At 44.7% G+C, this 19048-nt stretch overlaps 1 protein-coding gene across 2 annotated transcripts in view; it reads left to right on the top strand.

Moving 5' to 3' along the window:
- The window catches only part of PDIA4 (protein disulfide isomerase family A member 4), an 84173-nt gene that overhangs the window by 51363 nt on the left and 13762 nt on the right, over positions 1-19048 (top strand). For both annotated transcript variants that reach the window (XM_033930186.1, XM_033930187.1), the window contains 3 exons: positions 8686-8837; positions 8985-9141; positions 12909-13142. In XM_033930186.1, the coding sequence (XP_033786077.1) occupies positions 8686-8837; positions 8985-9141; positions 12909-13142 (543 nt within the window). The remainder of the gene's footprint in view (positions 1-8685; positions 8838-8984; positions 9142-12908; positions 13143-19048) is intronic.

Raw genomic sequence — 19048 nt, 5'->3', positions numbered from 1 at the left:
CAGGAGGGATCCCAGGCCCTCCTGCCCTCGACGCAAACCCCCCTCCCCCCCAGCCGACCCGCGACCCCCCTGGCCGACCCCCACGACCCCCCCACCCCCCTTCCCCGTACCTTTGGAAGTTGGCCGGACAGACGGGAGCCAAACCCGCCTGTCCGGCAGGCAGCCAACGAAGGAATGAGGCCGGATTGGCCCATCCGTCCTAAAGCTCCGCCTACTGGTGGGGCCTAAGGCGCGTGGGCCAATCAGAATAGGCCCTGGAGCCTTAGGTCCCACCTGGGGGCGCGGCCTGAGACACATGGTCGGGTTTGGCCCATGTGCCTCAGGCCGCGCCCCCAGGTGGGACCTAAGGCTCCAGGGCCTATTCTGATTGGCCCACGCGCCTTAGGCCCCACCAGTAGGCGGAGCTTTAGGACGGATGGGCCAATCCGGCCTCATTCCTTCGTTGGCTGCCTGCCGGACAGGCGGGTTTGGCTCCCGTCTGTCCGGCCAACTTCCAAAGGTACGGGGAAGGGGGGTGGGGGTGTCGTGGGGGTCGGCCAGGGGGGTCGCGGGTCGGCTGGGGGACGGGCGGAGGTTCTTGGGGGGGGGCGGTCGTTGGAGGGAGGGGGGTTTGCGTCGAGGGCAGGAGGGCCTGGGATCCCTCCTGCCCGTAAAGTAGTGCGGGGTGGGGTTAGGGGGTCGCCGTGGCCAGGAGGGTTTGGGCTCCCTCCTGGCCCGATATTGTTGGGGAGTCGGCGGTCCTTCGGGGTGAGGGTGCGAGTGGTCCTGCCGGGGGGGGGGGATGTATCGGACGTCGGGGAGTCGGCCGGGCAAGAGGGCTTGGGCTCCCTCTTGCTCCGATCGTGGATGCGGGTGCGGGTGGGAGCGCGTGCGAGCGGTCGTTCGGGGTGGGGGTGCGAGCGGTCCTGCTGGGGGGGTGAATCGGGCGGGGTGGGAACTATGTTTAAAAACTTTTGTATACCGCGCTCAGGCATATAACGCGCGAGGGGTATGCGCGGTACGTAAAATCACGTATAACGCGCGCGTTATATCCGCGAAAATACGGTATTCCTGATGCTTGGAGACAAACTTAGCTGGAGGTCTCGAAGAGGCTGGCAGGACCGCAGACACGGCCTGATATGTCTGAGACTCTGAAGGCTTCTTAGGAGTGGTACCTGAAGGAGAGACAGGAGACTTACCCACCGAAGAAGACTTCTGAGGAACTGCTGACGAGGCCTTCGAGACCAGAGGTGTCGAGGTCGAGACCTTGGTGGAGGCAGATGGAGGTGTCGAGGTCTTGAAGTCGAGGCCGTCCCCAAAACCGAGGTCAAGAACCTCTCAGCATATAGTTCCATGGTGCCAAAAAGTTGAAGAAGCTTGGCACGGTGTCTGCGAAGGGCTCGAGGTTGAAGGGTAGCACAGCGCGAACAGGCGTCGGGGCAATGTTCAGGATCCAGGCAAGCAATACACAGACTATGAGGATCGGTTATTGAGATGGCCTTGGTGCACTGGCTACACTTTTTGAACCCGGTAAGAGGCCGGGACATAGAAAAAATAAAGGCCGACTTCCATAGAGGCTCCTTCTCACCTCCTGCTTCCACCTCGAGCCTCATCAGACCCTCGTCATTTGCAGCGGCTCTTGCTTAGACGTCATCTGCTGTATCTTCCCCTGTTTCCTCAGGTCAGATAGCTCAGCAGTCGGTTCCACCAGTGGTGATTAAAAGTGTCCAAGACTTCTAAGTCGAAATACACTCGCACTATCTCGAAGGAACCTCCAGCCAAAGTAGGTGGTCTGGTTTCAGACGCGGATCCATCCTTGCCAGCTTCTTTCCAGACCATGTTAGAGAAGCAGTTTATTCAGTTCCTTACTAACTTGGGACCTGAACTGCTTCCTCTTATCCAGCCTGGGCATTCAGCAGACTCCCGCGAGGTCGAGCCACTTCCTTTGCCCCAGTCTGATCTTCCATACTCTTTGCAGGGAGCAGAGTCTTTGCGAGTGTCTGGTCTGCCATCCAAGCACAAAAAGCAAGGAGCAGATTCTTTGCGAGTGCCTCGACAAGAATCCTCACACTCTAAACAAGGAGCAAAGTCTTTGAGAGTGCATCAAGGTTCCTCCACCAAGCCTCTGGAGCTTCAATCTACAGCCTCTAGCCCTATTCATACATCGGCATCAGCTGCTTACGTCTCCGAGGCGAAATCTCGATCCTCGAGATCTGGTTCCAGACACAGTTCTCACCACCATTCGAGGCCTTCACTGAGACATCGTTCTTCTTCTCAGGATAGACCATCTTCCTCGAAGCCTCAATCTGCTCCAACCTCGACCAGACCACCGACTCCTCATTCGAGGTCTCCGATGCCGGACCGCGAGGATGTTCCGGTCTCGATTGCCTCGTCCAAGTCACCAGGTTCCTTTTGATGCCTTTTTCCATGCCGAAGCTTCTTCGACACAGGCTGCCTCGACGTCCTCGAGTCCTTCTCGAGGCAAAGCATTGGCAGATCAGCTATCTTTCTCATCTTTCCTGCAACAGATGGCTGTAGACTTGGATGTTCAATTGGATACTGGCTCCAAATATTCTAAGGAGTATCTAGAAGTCATGCATCATCCTCAACCTTCAGCAGAGTGTCTTAAGCTTCCACTTCATAAGCTTTTGAATCAGACTTTTGCTCGATGCATGGAGACACCTTTTTCTATACCAGCAGTTCCAGGAAAATTGGACTCGAGGTATAAAACTGTACATCGCAAAGGGTTTGACAACTCAGTTATCTCATCAATCCCTGCTTGTTGAATCCTCCTTGAAGAGATCCCATCCTTCCAAGGTCTATGCCACAGTTCCTCCTGGAAGGGCGGGGAAAACTATGGACAAATTTGGACTTCGCATCTACCAGAATGCTATGATGTCCTCTCAAGTCCTCAATTATAATTTTTATTTCATCACTTATTTTGAATTTCTTCTTTCTCTTCTACCAAAGTTTTTGGCTTATTTGGATAACCAAATGCATTTTGCGTTTCAAGAAGTCATTGATTCTTTCTCTTATTTACGTCTGCATCTCCTCCAATCGTCTTATGATGCCTTCGAGTTATCTGCCCGAGCGGCTGCTTGCTCTGTAGATATGCGTCGTCTTGCCTGGCTTCTTACCATTGACATGGACTCTAACCTTCAAGACCACTTAGCTAACATTCCTTGTCAAGGCAACGACTTCTTTGTTGAATCCATCAAGGCAGCCACCAAGAAATTATCTGACCATGAAAAATCATTTGCTTCTATAGTCAGACCTAAACCAAAGCCAGCTCCTGCCAAGCCTGCACGCCCTGCTTTACCTATCAAAGGCATTTTGTTCCAAAGCCAGCTCCTTATACTCGCCCTCCTCTGAAAAAACAACAACCTCAGAAGCAACAGAAACCCCAACCTTCTGCTGCACCTAAGGCTTCTCAGCCTTTTTGACTGTTTACAACAGAGCATAACCTCCACCGTTCTGTCTCTGTCTCTTTTTCCCCCTATAGGAGGTTGTCTCCATCATTTTTACAATGATGGATGATAATTACATCCGACCTCTGGGTGCTTACCATCATCAGGGAAGGATACTCTCTTCATTTCACTCAAGTTTCACCAGAGCTTCCTCCAAGAGAGTATCCTTCCAATCCATCCCAGACCGCCCTTCTTCTTCAGGAAGCTCAAGCTCTACTTTATCTCCATGCCATCGAACCAGTTCCCTTGGGAACAGCAGAACAGGGGGTTTTACTCCCGTTACTTCCTTGTTCCGAAGAAGACGGGCGATCCTGTGACCCCTTCTGGATCTCAGGGCTCTTAACAAATTTCTAGTCAAAGAAAAGTTTCGAACGTTGTCCCTGGCATCCCTTTATCCCTTTCTCGAGCAGAATGATTGGTTATGCTCTCTGGATCTCAAGGAGGCCTACACTCATATTCCCATTCATCCGGCCTCCCGTCAATACCTCGGATTTCGGGTGGGGAATCTGCACTATCAATACAGAGTACTACCCTTCGGCCTGGCCTCGTCTCCCAGAGTGTTCACCAAGTGCCTGGTAGTGGTAGCAGCAGCTCTAAGGAATCATGGTCTTCAGGTATTTCCTTACCTCGACGACTGGCTCATCAGATTCCACATTTCAAGGGGTTATTGTAGCGACCCAACGGACTACCTGATTCCTACAAAGTTTGGGATTCGAAATCAACTTTCCCAAATCTCAACTTCAGCCCTCTCAGAATCTACAATTCATTGGAGCTGTTCTGGACACTGTCCAACTCAGAGCATTCCTTCCACAACAACATCTGGAAGCTCTTCTTCAACTTTGTCACATCTCAGCGAGACACATGATGGTACTTCTGGGTCACATGGCCTACACAGTACACGTGACTCATTTTGCCAGACTTCACCTCAGAATTCCTCAGTGGACACAAGTTTGCGACCCTCCTTCTTGACACATTTCAGTCACTCTTTCCTTGAAGAAGTTTCTCCGTTGGTGGATGCTCTCTTCCAATCTTTCCAGAGGCTTGCTTTTTCAAACCCCCCCTCATCAGAAGGTCCGCACGACAGTCTTCAACCTATGCTTGGGGTGCTCATCTTGATGTTCTCCGTACTCAAGGCCTCTGGACCAGTACGGATCGTCAGTGTCATATCAATCAGTTGGAATTCAGAGCGATCCTCAAAGCTCGCCATGCTTTTCAACATCTACTTCACAACACAGTAGTCCTCGTTTGGACGGACAACCAAGTCGCCATGTATTATGTCAACAAACAAGGAGGGACAGGGTCTGCCTGCCTTTGTCAAGAAGCTCTGAAGGTTTGGGACTGGGCAATCCGCCACAACACCTTCCTCAAAGCTGTCTACATTCAAGGGGCAAAGAATTGCTTGGCAGTCAACTTGAGTCGTCTACTGCAACCTCACGAGTGAACTTTCCATTCCTCGCCTCTTCGTCACATTTTTTTCACAGTGGGGAGCACCACAGATCGACCTCTTTGCAGCTTCCCACAACTACAAACTGCCTCAGTTCTGCTCCAGGATATACTCTCCTCACCACCTCAAGGCAGATGCTTTTCTTCTGGAATGGATGAATCTTTTCCTCTACGCATTTCCTCCATTCCCTCTCATTCTCAAGACTCTGGTCAAATTGAAGAACGATCATACCACCATAATTCTAATCGCTCCTCGGTGGCCGAGACAACCATGGTACTCCCTTCTACTTCAACTCAGCAGCAGGGAGCCATACCTTCTACCAGTTTTTCCTTCTCTCAGTTTTTACTTCTCTGCTTACACAGAGTCAAGGATCTCTCCTTCATCCCAACCTGCAGTCTCTACACCTGACAGCCTGGTACTTATCAACATAACCCCTCTTCAGTTTTCTCAATCTGTAAGAGACATTTTAGAAAGCTTACAACTAGACAATGCTATCACCAAAAATGGACTAGATTTTCTACATGGTGTTTTTCTCATCATAAGGAGCCTCAGCATTCCTCATTATCTTCTTTTTGAACTATCTTTTGCACTTATCCAATTCTGGCCTCAAGTCTACATCTATATGAGTCCATCTCAGTGCAGTTGCGGCTTTTCATCAGCCTATTGAAGGGAAACCCTTCTCTGCTCATCCAGTGGTTTCCAGATTCATGAAAGGACTTTTCAATGTCAAACCTCCTCTCAAACCGCCTCCTGTGGTTTGGGACCTCAATGTTGTCCTTACTCAACTCATGAAGTTTTCATTTGAACCAATTGATAAGGCTCATCTGAAGTATTTCACTTGGAAAGTTGTGTTTCTCATTGCCCTCACTTCTTCTTGACGAGCCAGTGAGCTGCAGTCTTTAGTTACTGACCCACCATTCACTGTGTTCCATCATGACAAGGTGGTTCTTCGTACTCATGCGAAATTCCGACCTAAAGTGGTCTCAGAATTTCATCTCAACCAATCCAGTGTTTTTTTTCCAAAGCCTCATTCTCACCCTGGAGAATCAGCTCTTCATACTCTGGACTGTAAACGTGCTTTGGCCTTCTACTTGGAACGCCCCAAACCACATAGAACTGCTTCTCAACTTTTTGTCTCCGATCCAAATAAGTTGGGACATCCTATTTCTAAGCGTACCATTTCTAAGCGGCTTGTTTCTCATTCTGCTATGCCCAGGCTGGATTACACCTTCACATTAAGTCACAGCCCATAAGTCAGAGCAATGGCAGCTTCAGTAGCTTTTCTCAGATCTACACCTATTGAGGAAATTTGTAGAGCTGCTACTTGGTCCTCAGTTCATACTTTCACTTCTCACTATTGTCTGGATACTTTCTCCAGACGGGATGGACAGTTTGGTCAAACAGTATTACAAAATTTATTCTCCTAAATTGCCAACACTCCCACCATTCCATTCTGGTTAGCTTGGAGGTCACCCATATGTGAGAATACCTCCCTGCTTGTCCTGGGATAAAGCACAGTTATTTACCGTAACAGGTGTTATCCAGGGACAGCAGGAAGCTATTCTCACAACCCACCCACTTCCCCTGGTTGGCTTCTCTGCTAGCTATCTGAACTGAGGAGACGCATCCTGTGCTGGGCGGGAAGGCACTCGTGCATGCGCGGTGCGGGCGACTCGAAACTTCGAGTTTCTTCAAGCAAGTCTGCTTGTGAGGCGTCCACATTCGGGCTTCGTTGATGATGTCACCCATATGTGTGAATAGCTGCCTGCTGTCCCTGGATAACACCTGTTACGGTAAGTAACTGTGCTTTTTCACCTCCCCCCCCCCCATTTCAATGTAATCAAGAAAATCAAACAGTATTACTTCCATAATTTTCAGACAACAATCCCAATATACTGTCTCTCTCCCTCCCCGATTGTGTAAATTATAACTAGAAGTATAGGGAAACACCATTCAATTAGAATCAATAAATAAAATTAGTCAATGGACCCCATACCCGGGGAGGGGGGTTAATGGCTTAGTGGGGGGTTTTTAATAGCCTCTTCACCCACCCTATCCGCCTTTGTCCTCTTCAAGCCCATGCCAGTGCTGTGGTGTAAACAAAACAAAAGACTTTTCCTCTTAGTTCCTAACACCAGCTCTGGCAGGATACACATTTCAAATCTGACATATTGTAATCACAAAATAGAAAATAACATTTATTTTTCCACCTTTTGTTTTCTGGTCATATTTACTATTAAAATCATGTTGGTCCCAGTCTCTGGTTTCTGTTTGTCTTCCGTTAATTTACTCACCAGGGGATCCTGTCCATTTGACGTTTTCTCCTTTCCCCATGCTCACCATTCATCTTTCGTCTCTGTAACTTCCTTTCCACTGCCATATCCAACATTTCCCACTGTCTACCATCTCCTTCTCTCTTGTTCTCCCTGCCTTGGCCCTGAGTAAAACCTTTCTATTCTCCTACATGGAGCATCTCTCCCTTCCTCCCCTCCATTATCATTTGCAACATTTCTTTCTCTCTCCCTATGCACCATCTCTCCCTGCCCTCCACCCTGTGTCCAACATTTCTCCTTAACCCCTTTCTGCCTCTTTGTTTCATCTCTCTTCCCCCCACATATGCATCATTTCTCTCTCTTATTCATGCACATCTCCCTCCCCTCCATCATATGCAAGATTTCTCACTCACTCTTTTCTATCTCTGTTTATTCCTGGCAGAATTCTGTGCTCAAAATTAGAAAATTCTGCAAGTTTATTTGCTAAAATTTAAATTAGTTTTGCAAATTATCCATATTCCATTTAAAACAGTTAAAATGTTTTCTTTTAACTTCATTGTCTGGATGTTTTATTTTTCCATCATGTTGGTTCCAGTTTTTTTCTTTTCTGCTTTCCTGTCTGCTAATTCTTCCAAGTGGCTGCTATCCATTTGTCTTTTCTACTCTCTCCTGTCTTTTCCCTCACTACACTTGTCTCAGACATATTGATCATTCCTTTTTAGCTCTTTTCTGCCTCTGTCTTGCCCTTCTCCTCTTTTACTTTTCAGCTATCTATCAAATTTCTCTTCTCTCCCATTCCCCATCTCATTCCTTCCTCAATCCTCTATTCCCTTTCATCTCCAATGTACCTCCAATACCATATTTCATTCCTCTGTTATATCTAACCTCTTATCCATTTCCTTGCCACCCTCTCCTCCCCCTCAGGGTTCTACCATTCTCAGCATCTTCCTTCCACCTTAATAGCCCAGCATCTCCTCTGCACCCTTGTAGCCTGACATCTCCCTATCTCTTCCCTGCTGCTTTCTCCCACTCTTCCCTCAGGTCCAGCATCTCACTCCTTCTCCCCTTGCACCTCTGTTGTCTCACTCTCTCTCTCGCGTGCGCTCGCTCACACGCTCTCTCGCTCTCGTCCAACACCTCTCCTGTGCCACCAACTTTCCTTCTCTTCCCCTGTACTCTAAGGTTTGCGTCTTCGGGTCACGGTATCAGCAGCAACTCTCACATGCTGCCTGCCGAGAATCCCTGAAGTCTCCAACAGTTCAAACCTGTATGATTTCAATTATGATGGTAAATGCTTACAGTGTTTGACAAGTGTTCATAAATGATAAATGTTCTTAAACCAAAAAAAAAAAATCACCTGTTTAATCTTTGGCAGCATTCCATATTTTTTTCTGGTGGATTAGTTGATACCTCTCCTCTGTGTAAATTTTATAGTGTCCAAGAATACAACTTGTGAATCACTGAAAACCTAATCCCATTACCAATCTGGCTTACAAAGTTATGGTTTTTTTTATCTTAACAGCCAACAACTTAAGAGAAGACTATAAATTTCACCACACCTTCAGCAGTGAAATTACAAAATTTTTAAGTGTGACTCCAGGACAGCTGGTGGTCATGCATCCTGAAAAGTTCCAATCAAAATATGAACCAAAGAAGCACCTTTTGACTTTCAAGGTAAGGAGCTGCCTTCGGGATCAGGAGTGCTTGAATTTTTCTTTTCCCCCCTCCCCCCCAAATGGATTTGCAGTTACAAAGAGGTGAGCCACTACAACTAAGGCCAGAACTTTGCAGTAAAAGATGAATTTGCAATTTTTGTTATAGGATTCCACTACAGATTCAGACTTGAAGGAGCACGTGACAAAATGCATGCTTCCTTTAGTTGGTCATCGTAAGATATCCAATGATGCGAAGAGGTACACTAAGCGGCCCCTGGTGGTTGTCTATTACACCGTAGATTTCAGCTTTGATTACAAAGTCGGTAAGAAAACCTGGAGCAGCTTCACATGTCTGACAAAGTTGATATCCTATGTGATTTTTCTTTTGGGTATGAAAAGACTTGGGCCCCGATTCACTAAAGTCAGTGATAGTCGCTAAACCTGTTTTTACAAGTTTAGCGACTATCATTGCTATCCACCCAATTCTCTAAACGGCCCACCGTGTGTTTTTCTCCATTTTTCAATTTGATCCAACCCATGCAAATGAGAAAACCCCATGCACAATAGCCAAGCGATTGATTCAATAACATTTGTTTTGCTATTTTGCATTGGGTTTTACTATCCTAAAACCCAACTGCCGTAGACCTGCTGGTTTTTGGACAGGTTTGCCCATTTTCCACGGCATAGATATTTTGCGTGTATTACACACGCAAAATGTTAGCCCCATAAAAAAAAAGAATAAAAAACAAGCAGATTGTCAAACACGCCCCCCCTGATGCACCCACCCACCATGCTGAAAAATATGGCAAGAGGGATGCACAGTCCCTCCTGCCTTCAGCCCCCTCTCACCTACCAGCCAGCCGAACATCTCCCGCCTGCCGAACACCCCATGCTGAAAAATATGGCAAGAGGTATACCCACTCCTTCCTGCCATCAGCTCCTCTCCCTTCCCCCTCCACCCGAAACAAATGGCAGGAGGGATGCCCACTCTCTCTGGACGCCCCTCCCCCTGTACCTTTAAGTTGGGAGCAGGAGGGGTGCTCAGTCCCTCTGGCCTCCTCTTACACAATGCGGGCCTTAGGTCCTGCCTCAGTGCATCATGTGATCCACGGGGAAGGGCCTAAGGCACTGATTGGCTCAGGCGCCTATTGGGTGCTGTTTATAAAATAGCACTTAGTGGTGGGATTCTCACCTGTTAGGCATGAGAATTTACACCAAATGAAACCTGGTATTTTTTCCTTTTTAAATTTATTTGTGGTATTTATATTCCACACTATCAGTCAGTTTCGAGACAGGTTACAGAATAGTAATTGGGTATTTTTCCCTATCTGTCCTGGCAGGCTCACAATTTAACTGTACCTGGGGCAATGGTGAGTTAAGTGACATGCCCAGAGTCACAAGGAGCAGGCTGGGCTTGAACTAGCAACCTCAGGGAGCTGAGGCAGCAGCTCTCCTAGGCCACATACACATCCCTATAAATCCTTGCGCCTATATTAGACATGGATCAGGCATATTCTGTAAGTGTGCACAAATTCTTACAGTGCCCATGGCCACACCTGTTTTTTCAGATCCATCTATAAGAATTTATGCATGCATCGTTATAGAATTGAACCTAGCAAGGTGCATGCATAAATTCTAATTTGTTGACAATTGGTGGAAATAATTGGTTATTAGCATCCAATTATTGGAGCTAATTTGTTCAGTTAGATTGCTCACAGAAATTAGGCACATGCCTCATAGTAGATGATGGCAGATAAAGACCCAAATGGTCCATCTAATCTGCCCAACCTAATTCAGTCAAAAAAATTTGTGTGGGGGGGGGGGGGGTTCTTCTTTTCCTTGGCTATTTCTGGGCAAGAATCTAAAGCTCTGCCAGGTACTGTTCTTGGGTTCCAACTACTGAAGTCTCCTTCAAAGCTCACTCCAGTCCATCTACACCCTTCCAGCCATTGAAGCCCTCCCCAGCCCATCCTTCCCCAAATGGCTGTATACAGACATAGACCATGCAAGTCTGCCCAGTACTGGCTTTAGTTCTTCAATATTTACTCTTATTTTCTGATTCTAGATCCTCTGTGTTCATCCCACACTTTTTTGAACTCCGTCACCGTTTTCCTCTACACCACCTCTCTCGGGAGCGCATTCCAGGCATCCACCACCTTATCCATTAAGATGAATTTCCTTACATTGCTCTTGAGTCTCCTACCCCTCAACCTCAAATTATGTTCTCTGGTTTGACCATTTTCCTTTCTCTGGAAAAGATTTTGGTCTGTTAATAACTTTTAGATATTTGAACGTCTGAATCATATCTCCCCTATCATTTTCGTCGCCCTCCTCTGGACTGCTTCAAGCCTTTTTGTGTCCTTTGCCAGATACGGTCTCCAAAACTAAACACAATACTCCATGTGGGGCCTCACCAATGACCAGTGCAGGGTCATCAACACCTTCGTTCTTCTACTGGTTTCTCCTCTTTATACAGCCCAGCATCCTTCTGGCAGTAGCCATCATCTTGTTGCACTGCTTTTTCGCCTTTAGATCTTCGGACACTTATCACCCCAAGGTCCCTCTCCCCATCCGTGCATATCAGCCTCTCTCCTCCCAGCATATATGGCACCTTCCGATTTATTAATCCCCAAATGCATTACTCTGCATTTCTTTGCATTGAATTTTAGTTGCCAGATTTTAGACCATTCCTCTAACTTCTGTAGAACTTTTGTAGATCCTTTTTCATGTTTTCCACTCCCTCCTTGGTGTCTACTCTGTTACAAATCTTGGTATCATCCGCAAAAAGGCAAACTTTTCCTTCTAACCCTTCAGCAATGTCACTCGCAAACATATTGAACCGGATCTGCCCCAGCACCGAACCCTGAGGGACGCCACTACTCACGACTTCCATTAACCACTATCCTCTGGCGTCTGTCCGTCAACCCGTTTCTAATCCAGTTCTCCACTTTGGGTCCTAACTTCAGCCCTTCAAGTTTGTTCAAGAGCCTCCTACGAGGAACTGTGTCAAAGGCTTTGCTGAAATCAGTAAATTACATCTAGCATATGTCCTCGATCCAGTTCTCTGGTCACCCAATCAAAAAATTCAATCGGTTCATTTGGCATGATTTACCTTTAGTAAAGCCATGTTGCCTCGGATCCTGTAACCCATTGGATTCCAGGAAGTTCACTATTCTTTTTTTCAGCAACACTTCCATTATTTTCCAACAACCAAACTGAGGTTTACCGGCCTGTAGTTTCCCACTTTATCCCTGTGACTACTTTTGTGAATAGGGACCTCATCCACTCTTCTCCGGTCCCCAGGAACCACTCTCGTCTCCAGAAATTTGTTGAACAAGTCTTTAATAGGACCCGCCAGAACTTCTCCAAGCTCCCTCAGTATCCTGGGATGGATCCCTTCTTGTCCTATCACTTTGTCCACCTTCAGTTTTTCAAGTTGTTCATAAACACTCCGTGAACGGTGCAGAATCTACTCTATTTTCTAGTGTAACTTTGCCAGACAATCTCGGTCCTTCTCCAGGTTTTTCTTCCATGAACACAGAGCAGAAGTATTTGTTTAACACGTTTGCTTTTTCTTCATCACTGTCCACATATCATTTCCTAGCATCTTTTAGTTTAGCAATTCCATTTTTCATCTTCTTCCTTTCCACTGTTATCTGAAAATTTTTATCTCACTTTTTTTACATTTTAGCCGTTTGCTCTTCCGCCTGCACTTTCGCACAGTTTTGAGCACCATATATAGAATCTGGGAATAAATGTGTAGACTTTTTTGTTCAGCCAAGGCAATGTCCTCATTTCATTTTGATAAAACAAAATTTGAGCAATTCCAAATAGCCCTGTGTATGGAGGGTTTGTTTTTTGTTTTTTTTGTTTTAGTATTATCTAGAGGGGGTTAAAGTGTGAGTGAGTGCATACATATGAATGTCTTTCTAATTTTATACTGACATGTGAGAGGGTTCCCTCACTGTATAAAATAATAGATTAAATTTACTGTTAATAACTTCTGCCCTTCTCTGCCTGTCACTTTTGCTGTGTGATTTCCGCCTCATATCATTCATGTAACAGCTTTTTGTGACTTGGTAACTTTCAGCTACCCAGTACTGGCGAAGTAAAGTTCTAGAAGTAGCCAAAGACTTTCCCGAGTACACCTTTGCCATTGCCAATGAGGAGGATTACTCATCCGAGCTGAATGACCTAGGACTTGGCGATAGTGGAGAGGAAGTGAATGTTGCTATCCTAGATGCTGGTGGTAAGAAGTATGCCATGGAACCCGATGAGTTTGACTCGGATACGCTCAGGAGCTTTGTTCTAGCATTCAAAAAAGGTAAGCCACAATCACAATATTTTTGGCTGATGGTTTGTTTTCCTGAATGGTGATTACAGACTAAGGGAAGAGCTAATATTTTCGAGTCTGTAGTTTTAAAGTGCAATATTAGGAGTACAGTAGTAGTAGATAATATGGTCTATATTTTATAAACGGTGCCTACTGGCACCTAAACTAAGTGAAAAATGCTATTTAAACTACATTTGAAACTGATTTTCAAGGCGCTTTTCAGTGCCTAATGCAAGAAGTAGCATTAGGTACCTCTTAAGGTGTGATCCACGTCAAAGGTAGGCACAAGAAATGTAGGCCTTGAAAACCCTGGCCTCCATTTTCTGCACCTACCTTTTGCCAGGGATGTGATTTTACTAAACAGGCCCATGTGCCTTTTTCCAGAAACAGATCCCAAAGCTTATCCTAGGACAAGCAGGCAGCATATTCTCACATATGGGTGACATCCATGGAGCCCGGTACAGTCAGTTTGACAAGTGAACTGTCATTTTAAGTTGATAAACTTTGCAGCTGCCCATACCGCGCAAGTGCCTTTCCGCCCGACTCCAGCTCGTGCCCCTCAGTTCTTCATTTTCTGTGGCGTTAAGAAGTTTTTTCACTGAACTCCTTACAGTTTTTGTTGCCTTCCCGCTTCGCATCTTATTTTCTATTCTGGGTTTCTTTCAAGTTTAGTAATTCTATTTTATTTTTGATGAGTTTTCTCTAATAAGAAAACCCTTTTCCGTCAAAGGCCTCTTCCGTCTATGGCGATGGCTTGTGCAGCGGTAATTACGGTGTTTTGTTGCTGGCATTTTTCAAAGGTTGGAAGCTTTTTTTCTGTAACTCCTCCTTTAATTTACTACTTTAAAATAATTTCTTCCACACATTGGCATTGCAGGACATTCCTGCATTGGGGAAGCCAGTTAAGAGGCCACCTGCTTCCCAACAAGCATTGCAGTTGATGCAGACCAAACACCGCTCCCTAGCTTCGCAGGTTCTCTCTTACTTCACAGTGTACATACTCATTGATGTCTCCCATACCGAGACAACCTGTTGAGTCTATAGTACTGGTGCATACTTCAGGTCTGTAGTGTGAGTCAATCGATGCAGACCACATATCAATGCTGTTGCTCCCCAGCTTCGCAGGTTGTCTCGCATTCATGGTGTGCATCTGGGAAAACCTAAACTAAACTAAACCTTAAGTTTGTATACCGCGCCATCTCCGCAAGCGCAGAGCTCGGCACAGTTTACAGAGTTAAGAGGAAAGGAACTACAATAAGGGATAAAGGAGAGGGACTAAGAGGAAAGAGAGGGACAGAATACTGGAGAATGGGAGGTGATTAGATTTTTGCAAAGAGCCACGTTTTCAAGTGTTTGCGGAAGGATTGGAAGGAGATGGTTTTTTTTGTTTTTTTTTAAGTTTTTTTATTGATTTTTTTTCATTTAACAAGTGTCATAAATTTTCATACAATTATCTTAATAATACACTTGATATTTCTATAATGTATTTTATACATAACATTTCTTATCTTATATTTCTTATGATTTTATATATCATAACTAATTATTTTTCTTATAAAGTTATACAACATATATATTGTAATGATTTTATCAATTATTTTTTAAATTATTAACCTTTTTCCCCTCCCTTTATTACATTGTTTTCATGTAAGAATACCATCTATTAATAATATTTTATTTATAATTTATAATAAAGAGTATAAATCCCCCTCCCATATCCCCTCCCTCCCTTTCTTCTTTAACTATTTTCTTATTATGGGAAAATGAAATTCAATTATTACAATATTTTGTTAATGGTCCCCAAATCTTTTTGAATTTATCCATATATCCTTTTTGTGTTGCAAATGTATGTTCCATTTTATATATATGGCAAACTGAGTTCCACCAAAAATTATAGTTCAATCTGTCACAATTTTTCCAATTGTGTGTCATTATAAATAAAAGTTTGTTGTTATTTGATGAAATTTGACTTTGAGATCTCATTGCAGTACCAAATAGAATTGTATCGTATGTCAAGGCTACAGGATTTTCTAACATCCTATTGATTTGTGGCCAAATTGATTTCCAAAATGTTAATATGAATGGACAATAGAATAAAAGATGATCTAATGTCCCTGCTTCAAGATGACAATGCCAGCATCTATTAGACTTAGAGCTTGAGTTTCTGAGTGGGGATGAGAGGTTGTTCCAGAGTTCTGTGGTTCTAAAGGGGAGAGATGTTCCAAGTTTTCCTGCGCGGGATATACCTTTTATAGAGGGGAATGATAGTTTCAGTTTTTGGGAGGGTCTGGTGGAGTGTGGTTTTGAGGAATTCCAAAAGAGTGGGATAACGGGAGGAAGGATGCCATGTAGGATCTTGAAGGCTAAGCAGGCACATTTAAAGAGGACTCTGGAGTATACTGGGAGCCAGTGAAGCTTGGAGAAGAGTGGGGAGACATGATTGAACTTGCTTTTTGTGAAAATAAGCTTAGCCGCGGCGTTCTGAATAAGCTGAAGTCTATGGAGGTTTTTCTTAGTAAGGCTTATATAGATGGAATTGCAGTAATCCAGTCTAGAGAGGATAGTAGATTGAACGAGGACGGTAAAGTGAGAATGATGAAAGCGGGATCTCACCTTTCTCAACATATGAAGGCAAAAGAAACATTTTTTTATCAAAGAGTTGAGGTGATCGTTGAAGGAGAGAGAGGAGTCTATGACGATGCCTAGGACTTTACTTGAAAACTCAAGCTGAAGAGTGGGTCCAGAAGGTAATGGGATGGAGGTGGGTAAATGATTTAATGTTGGGCCGAGCCAAAGTAGTTTTGTTTTGGACTCGTTCAGTTTCATTTGGACAGATTGGGCCCAGGATTGGAGATTCATAATACAAGTGGATATGTTCTCAGCGAGGTTAGAGAGGTTCGAGTCGGTCTCGAGGAGGATGAGGATGTCATCGGCGTAGGTGTAGAGAGTTTCCAGGGGGGATAGATGAAGGAGTTTCAGAGAGGACATGTAGATGTTGAAAAGGATAGGAGAGAGGGGGGAGCCTTGCGGGACTCCGCATTTTGGTTTCCAGGGGGGGGATGAAGTACCGTTTAAGTTAACGGTGTAGGAGCAGAAGCGTAGGAATTTCGAGAACCAATCTAGGACTGTGGAGCTTATGCCTATTTCGGAGAGTTGGAAGATAAGGATATCGTGATGGACGACGTCAAAAGCTGCGGAGAGGTTGAATTGTAGGAGAACAGCGAATTTGTTGCGAGAATGGAGTTGTTGCACCTTAGAGATTAGTGAGGCCAGAAGGGATTCGGTGCTGAAGTTGGGTCTGAAGCCAAACTGGTGGGGTAGGAGGATAGAGAATCTTTCTAGGTAGGCTGAAAGTTGAGTGGATATGATGGATTCTAATAACTTGGTTAGGAGGGGGATATTTGCTATTGGGCGGCTACACCGATGGTACTGACTGTGAGCCTTTAGTACTGGTGCATACTTCAAGGTGCTGAAGGTCTCGCCAGCATCATAGGTTGACTTTTCTCTCTATGTGTCCTTATTGAAATCATCCACTCCAAGTCAACCTGCTGCACCAAGGGTACCCCCTGCTCAGCCATTAGTACTAGTGCATACTTAAGCATTCTGTTATTTGATGCAGACCACTCAACACCATTGTTTCTTCAGCTTTCTATGTGCATCAAGACATCCTTCTGCACCAATGGTACTGAATATTTGCTTACTGATACCGGTGCATGTTTCAGGACAAGCCTACATGAGTCCTACAGAAGGAAGTTTGGTACACCATGCTGAGGCTAGCATATATTCCCTTGGTACCGGGCCGCTGTAATTTCGACTATGAGGCCTCTAAGTACTGGTATTGGCTATCCATCTGAGTTACTTACTACTTATGGATCTACTCAATGATCCTTGTCATCCTATTTTTACTCAGACTGAACTTTACATTTTCATTCAGACTTTGTTTTGGCTTTACCTATGCCTGAATCTTCCAGCATTCCTTTAGAGCTGTCTTTACAAGGAATTGCTTCCCAGGACCAGTTGTTCTCCAGTAGATCTTTTCTTTTCTGGGTGTATTACGAGCTCAGTACAGGTCTGCTTTAAGTTTAAAGCTCTTACTGACTCACTTGCTGAGTTCCTCCATATTTGGAATAACGCTTCAATTTCTTTTTGCAATTGGAGCACACTTTTGCATATTACGGTTTCCCCATTGAAAATTAAACGCCCCTACAGTCTTTTACGACATTACTCCTGGTATTAGCTCAAATTTGATCACGTTATGATCACTGTTTTCCCATCGGACCCAACACAGTTAACTCCCGTAATATATCTTGCATTCCACTAAGGACCAAATCTAAAATAGCACCCCATCTTATTGTTTCCTGGACCAGTTGCTCCAAGAAGCAGTCATTTATGGCATCTAGCACTCCCAGGTGTAACATTTAACCAGTAAATGCTAGGGTAATTGAAATCACTACCAATAGACACCTATGTCCTATATTTGGGGGTTCCTGAGGCCCCCACTGCAAGGCCACCCACACACAAACCAAGCATACAGAAAAAGAAAAAGCATCAGTTCACTTCATCTGGCAAAAAAACTCCACTTTGTAAAGAAAAACAAGGGTTGAATAAACTTGCACACGTGGAAAATCAAAAGGTGGAAAGGCAGGCATTGTAGCAGCCCTCAGAAAAACCACCTATATAACAAGGCCCGCCAAAAACAGGAAAAGCCAATTTGTTTGAAATTCTGCACCTAAACACAAAGCCTTGTCTGCAGCTAAGTTAGTTGTTTTTGTTTTGTTTGTTTTTTGTGGGGAGGGGGGTTGTCTTTTTCTGCTTTGGAAATCTTGTGGAAGTTGTTGGTAACTTTGTGCTTAGGTGTAGAATTTTCCACACAAATTGGCTTTTCTTGTTTTTGGCGTGCCTTGTTATATAGGTGGTTTTTCTGAGGGCTGCTACAATGCCTGCCTTTCCACCTTTTGATTTTCCACCACATGTGTGCAAGTTTATTCAACCCTTGTTTTTCTTTACAAAGTAGAGTGTTTTGCCAGATGAAGCTGAACTGAGGCTTTCCCCACTTTTTTTCTTTTTCTGTATGCTTGGGTTGTATGTGTGTGTGGATGGTGTGGGTGGCCTTGCAGTGTCTTTCCATATAGTACATAGGTGTCTATTAATAGTGATTATATGTCCATTTCCTCAGTAAGTGTGTAATTGAAATCACCCATTATTATAGTGTTGCCCATTGCTTCAGCTTTCCTAATCTCTGAAAACATTTCTTCATCTATTTGCTCATTTTGTCCCGGGGGGACAGTAATATAACCCTACCTTTATATTCCTTCCCTTCACACATGGAATTTCTATCCATAAGGATTCCACATTCTCTGTCATGCAGAATGTTTATCTTATTTGATTTAATTCCCTATTTAACATATAGCACAACTCCCATACCCCCACCCCCACCCCTCTACAGTTTGATCTATTCTATCCTTGTGATATAATTTGTAGTGTCCCATTAATTGTCATCCTTCCACCAGGTCTCCAAGATACCTGTTATATCTATCTCATCATTCAGTGCTATATACTCTAACTCTCCTATTTTATTATTTAGGCTTCTAGCATTTGTATACAGACACTTCAAATTGTGTTTTTTCCTTGCAACTACGTCTGCTGAGAAGACAGGGAAATTTTGAGTGTTTTACTCTGATTTCCTCTTAAACCCTCCTGGCTTTCTTTCACCATTATTGAAACCTCTCTACTGGGACTCCTTAAATATCCTGTTCAATAGTATCCTCCAAGGATACCTCACACCGAACCATCTGCTCCTGGGCAACTGTTGGCTTCCCCTTCTCTTAGGACAGTTCCTTCCTTTTTGCAGACGGTGGTCTCAGCTTTCCCTGTCATTCAGGAAGTGTGTTTGCCTG

The sequence above is a fragment of the Geotrypetes seraphini genome, chromosome 2, assembly GCF_902459505.1.
Source record: "Geotrypetes seraphini chromosome 2, aGeoSer1.1, whole genome shotgun sequence".
Taxonomy (NCBI): Eukaryota; Metazoa; Chordata; class Amphibia; order Gymnophiona; family Dermophiidae; genus Geotrypetes; species Geotrypetes seraphini.
This window is presented reverse-complemented; position numbering and strand designations above follow the sequence as displayed.